We start from the raw sequence: 5,199 nt of genomic DNA on the forward strand, positions 1-5,199 counted from the left end.
TAGGACTTTGCTATGAATACCACCCATACTTGCTCCTGCATGAAGGAAGCATGTGAATCCAAGGAGAAGTAAATCTATCTAGGCTGATGGTGAACGCAAGGAGATCAATACCTAGATCAGTATCAGAGCATGCACGACTGGAAGAGATGTTGTGTTTTCAAGTAGCATAAAGATCCACTGGTGAGACAAGTAAGGCCAAAGAAACTGTTTCCAGGCTTGAGCTCCTTGTTTCTATTATGTACATCACCTTTACTCTCCCGGCTTTCCAATGGTGATTTTTAACCTCGCACAGACAACTACTGTTATGAACACCCCTGCAGAACACACACAAAGACAGCAGGTTGTGATGCAGGATTTACTCCTGGTCCCAGTTCAAAATCTATGTGGTTTACGAAGCTTTTCCCTATTGCTCCTGATATATTTGTGAGAAGAAGAAAACAGATCAAGCCTTCACCTATCACACAGAAACTTGCATCTCTGCTGTCATGTACATCATGTGAAACTAAGCTGAAAAGACCTTGACTTTAACGCTTCAGAAAACAATTCAGACTGCAAAAAAAAAAAATATCCCCAAACCACAAAAATGACTGATGACAAATTTGCTTTGAATAATGAGTAAAACTCTCCCCTCTCCTAAAACCAGAAATCTGTCTCGAGAGATATATCAAACTTGACCTGACCACACTCACCTTTGCTCTTTCTGTAGCGCTTCTGCATGCTGCCTGTTCTCGTGCTGCCACGTCTTCAACTCGTTCTTCATGGCATCCATGTCTTCTTGAATGTAATCCATGATCCTGTCAAGCATAAGAGCACTCCGGCACAGAGTCTGAATAAAGACCTGAAACTTCCCAGTTTCTTTGGCTACCAAGTCTCTCTCTTTCTTCCTAGCTGCTTCCAATATGAAGGGCTTCTCCTAATAGAAAGGATGAACAAGAAAAGCATCAAAACTAGGGAAAACTCTTGTTGCACATGCGGTATTGAATGAAGAATGTTTTGGGGGTTGCTAACTGTGAGGTACCTGGAGAAGTAGTTAAAACAGTCTGCAATGAAAGAGAAGAAATGAAGGAAGCTGAGAAATAGAGGAGCAGGAAGCGCACCATATCCAAGTCCCCACTGCTACAAAACCATGCAATAGTATCAGTGATATTAAATTGCTTTTCAGATCAAAATTGCATAAAAGTAAAATTATTATTTGATTTCATGAATGATCTCACTGATGTTCTCACTCTTGACATGATCTTTCCCAAAGCAGTGGATGTAGGATGGTGGGGAGTGGAACCTCCTTCACATTCACCCATGGTTTTATTCAACTTATTTCTCTAAATTGAAAGGGAAATCTGTGTGCCTTAATGTAGCATCATTACACAGCATCTCTCAACAGACACGTAATACAACACTTTTGTTATCAACCTGCTGCTGCCACTGGCTGCCAACGCGTTCGGTGTGTACATCACAGATCCATCTGCGAGGGGGCAAGGCTGGACCATGGCTCACCATGTCGCTCCAGAGCCCTGTACCAGGACTTGGTGTGCTGGCATTTACTCAATACTGCTGCAAGTCACCGTGCATAGCGACACTGAAAAAAAAGTCATGTTGAACTCCAGAGGAAGACGATTATGAAATCTGAAAGGCAGTAATTTGGAGAAGCTCATGCCCACTCACTGTGTTATAGGCATAAACATTCACTGGAGCTGCTGGCCACAGAGTTTTGCTGCTACTTGGGAGCTACAGTGGATGCTGAAGGGCAAGGCCTCCTTCTAGCTCTGTAACTTGGTCCCTTCAAGATGCCTCTCTCCCTCCGCTGTCTACGTCTGGATTTCCAGATCCTAACACTGGTCCTAATAATAGCACTTCACACCGCACAGCAAAAATAGGTGGCGGTTATTCCATGCCTTGTACTTTGGTTAACGGTGGTTGTAAAATGGTGCAGGTGGCAGATGTGGCCTCAGTAAACTCCACTACTCAAAAATAATTTGGTCTAGTGCGTGCTTCCCTCATGGGCAGCCAGCAGAGTCCCTGTGGACAATCTCCTGAAGCCTTCCCTAGCTTACTGCAACTTAAATACAGAGAAAGTGGTCGCGAAAGCGGCAAAGTCACGAAGAGCAAAAGGATGCCATAAAAAGAGCAAAGTGATGCCACATTACTAACACACAGTAATAATCTTATTCCAGGAAAGCCTTTCCTGAAAACAACAATCCCTGTTAAAGAAAAGCCCGCTGAGTTTTTTCTCCCCCTTCAAGAAAAACAACCTAATTTTTCTTTGTTTCCAAGAGCCCTACAGGTCGAATTCCCAAACCAAATTTTTTCTTTAAGACACACAAAGCTTTAAATAAAGTTTATTTAAAGTCATTTTGGTCATTTAATGTATGCCGGAAAACTAGAAAGGTCTTTCTCTGCCACCCCAACCGCAGGATCAGCCAGTTCCTAAGCACAGTTCCTAGTGGGTATATAAACACAGGGGTGGCCGTGTGCTTCACTCGTGCTGGGACACCACATCTACCACGCTGTCCCCTCCTGCCCTCCTACTCAATTGGCCTGTCTTCCTGTGCGAGCTGTGGGCTGTTTGTTCAGCTGCATTTGGAGGCAGCAGGGACTACGGCCAAACGCATTTCAGCAGCCCTTGGCTTACTGATGAACTCAGATATATATATATATTTATTTTAGAAAAATACTCCTAAAGATTTGAAGGCTGAGATTTACTTGTGACTGATGCTTGTGTTTTACCACACACATGGTGCAGGAAAACTGTGGGACTTCTGAATTACCTGTGATTTTATAACATTGAAGTTGTTTAATTAGGAAAACTGGGCTGAAGTGACAAATGCTGCTGAACTTGTGACCTTCGCTTCCTAAGTCAATTCATGAGTGCTGGCTAAACTGTTAAAAATAACACTCATCTTAATTCCTTCTCACTCAACCCAAACCTCTCTCACAGGAGCAGGTGTTCCATTATACCGCATTACACAAAACATGTTATTTAGATACTTTCTGAAGCCATCCGTGTGTTTGCTGTGCTTTACAATGCAAAGATGAAAGCTCCGCTTCTTGACCCATTTCACTCCCAAGAGCTGGTGAGCATCCCCATTCCAAGCGCAGCTGCTTACAGTGGAGCAGATCTTCTCCCCCAGTATCTCTTCCTTGGCCAACCCCTGAGCGCAATGGCCAACAGCGTTTCCACCAGCATCGTCCAGCTTCTCTCCCTGTGGATCTTGCAGCAACCCAGAGAAGAGGACTGTTGCCCGGCTACCCCTGAAGACACAGATCACAGGACAGGGTCCTACACACCAGCCATTTACGAGGGCTCAGCACTCATCTCAGACTGACAAGAGTTTCTCTCCTGGGAATATTTTTTTTTGACCCACTGTCTCGCTGCAGCTAGTAAAGATGTATGAACAGATCTGCACTCTCCCAGTGTTTCAAAACCCTCTGCTCTCTATTCCAACTCTGTTTTTCTAGTCCTTTCTACCTGTTGTGCTCCATCAAAGCCACAGGGAAGGCTTAATCCCTGGCACCATAGTTCCCACATGTAACTGAGAAGTTGCCTGTAAAGACAAATCACTTTCAGTTCAGCAGCAGAGCAGAGTTGTATCAGATGCCACAGCTTCTCAGAATGAAGTCCCCTTGCCTCGTTTTTCCTCTCCTAAGGGCACCAAACCTTTACCAATTCCCTCTTTGACATCCACAATAAGAAGTCACAGCCAAGAGATAAGGAATGTGTTTCAAATACAACTATCTCAGAGGTGAGAAGACCCCTCCAGTCCATCATCTGAAGATACAGCTTATAGAATCACAGAATTGTTTTGGTTGGACAAGACCTTTAAGACCATCAAGTCCAACTGTTAACCCAGTCACCGCTAAACCATATCCCTCAGCACCACACCTACATGTTACCATCTCCAGGGATGGAGATGGAAATCCATCTCCACCACTTTCTGGGGTGTGTGAAAATCTGAAGAATGCTTCACTTCTATTTTCCAAATACTAAGTTCAATGTTTTATGTTCCTGTAATGCCAGCATGACCTCACTGATACCTAAACAGTCCAAGTAGCCACACTTAGCAATACCAGCAAGGACTGTATAAAAACAAAAGAAGTGAAAACCCCACAAATCAGTAAACAAGCAAACCAGAACTGTACCCTTTAAAACACAGATCCAGCTAACAATTTGAAATATTCCATGAGAAAATACACAGCTGCTTGAAAAGCTCAAGTGGAAATAAAACACCAGAATACTTTCTATGAATCAGGAAGATGACCTTAAACTGCATTAGTAATTCAACAAGAATCTTAGCGTCCCTGTAAGTCCAGCGTACTCTTCGTATAGTTCAATTCTTCAAAATTGACGTAAAAAGGGCAAAATGTTATTGCATCCAAAGTCATTTTGAGTACTGAAACACTAACAATCTATTAAATACTATTTGGACTTAAACAGGTAAATCAAGAGGCTTGTTAGAAAACAGGTCACCTCTTTGAAACACAGACTCTATGATATCAAAGCGGTGTAAGAACATGCAAGAGTTTTTTAGCATTATCTCTCTAAAGGAGAAGCACTTATATTTCAACCACCCAAGAAAAATTTTCCACCACCTGAAGATGCGTGAGCTCAACTGGCACAGTGCTCCTCACGCTACTTAAAAAACAACCGTCAATTCTTTCTTTTGTTTCACTAACACCTGTAGTACCAAGATGCTGCATTACGTTTCCTGCCAGCTGCAGAAAGCTGAGCTCAGGCCACTGAATTATCACCGTGAAGCGCTCAAGCTTTGCCAGCTATGGCTGACGGAAAGTAATGAAGACGGGGGGAAAAGCTGTACTGTGTGTTCTCAGCTTCATAGTTACAGTTATGGGTTAAAATCTACATGGGACACTCTTCTAAATCACTCCGAATTATGGCAGATGGTTTATTACAACAGGCAACGTGGGTGGTAGGAGTCCCGAATGCCACCTTTGCTCATTTTGCACAAACATGTAACAAGATATATTCAGTTCTACGAAAAATGCCCCAATTGGAATTGTTCCAGGCTATTTAATTAGGCCGTACACCTCGATGAACTCTCCTTTCTTTCACAAAAGCCCAAGAATCAATAAATTATCCCTGTATAAAAGACTGCATCACTTCTGTAGGCCCAACACGCTTCCTCTCCTTTGTGTTTTTCATAAAGCACCAAGACAAATGTTTATTTTAGGTTCCTGGGAAAG

The 5,199-nt window shown here is 43.0% G+C and overlaps 1 protein-coding gene across 1 annotated transcript in view; it reads right to left on the minus strand.

Annotated features, from left to right (window-relative positions):
* Positions 1-689: 689 nt before the first annotated feature.
* LOC104489260 (TRAF3-interacting protein 1-like) overlaps positions 690-5,199 on the minus strand; it is a gene marked incomplete at both ends in the record, with an annotated part of 42,924 nt that continues 38,414 nt past the window's right edge. Inside the window, one exon of the mRNA XM_010131402.1 lies at positions 690-913. Coding sequence (XP_010129704.1) covers positions 690-913 — 224 coding nt within the window. The remainder of the gene's footprint in view (positions 914-5,199) is intronic.

This window comes from Buceros rhinoceros, unplaced genomic scaffold, assembly GCF_000710305.1.
Source record: "Buceros rhinoceros silvestris isolate BGI_N320 unplaced genomic scaffold, ASM71030v1 scaffold3412, whole genome shotgun sequence".
In the NCBI taxonomy this organism is placed as follows: Eukaryota; Metazoa; Chordata; class Aves; order Bucerotiformes; family Bucerotidae; genus Buceros; species Buceros rhinoceros.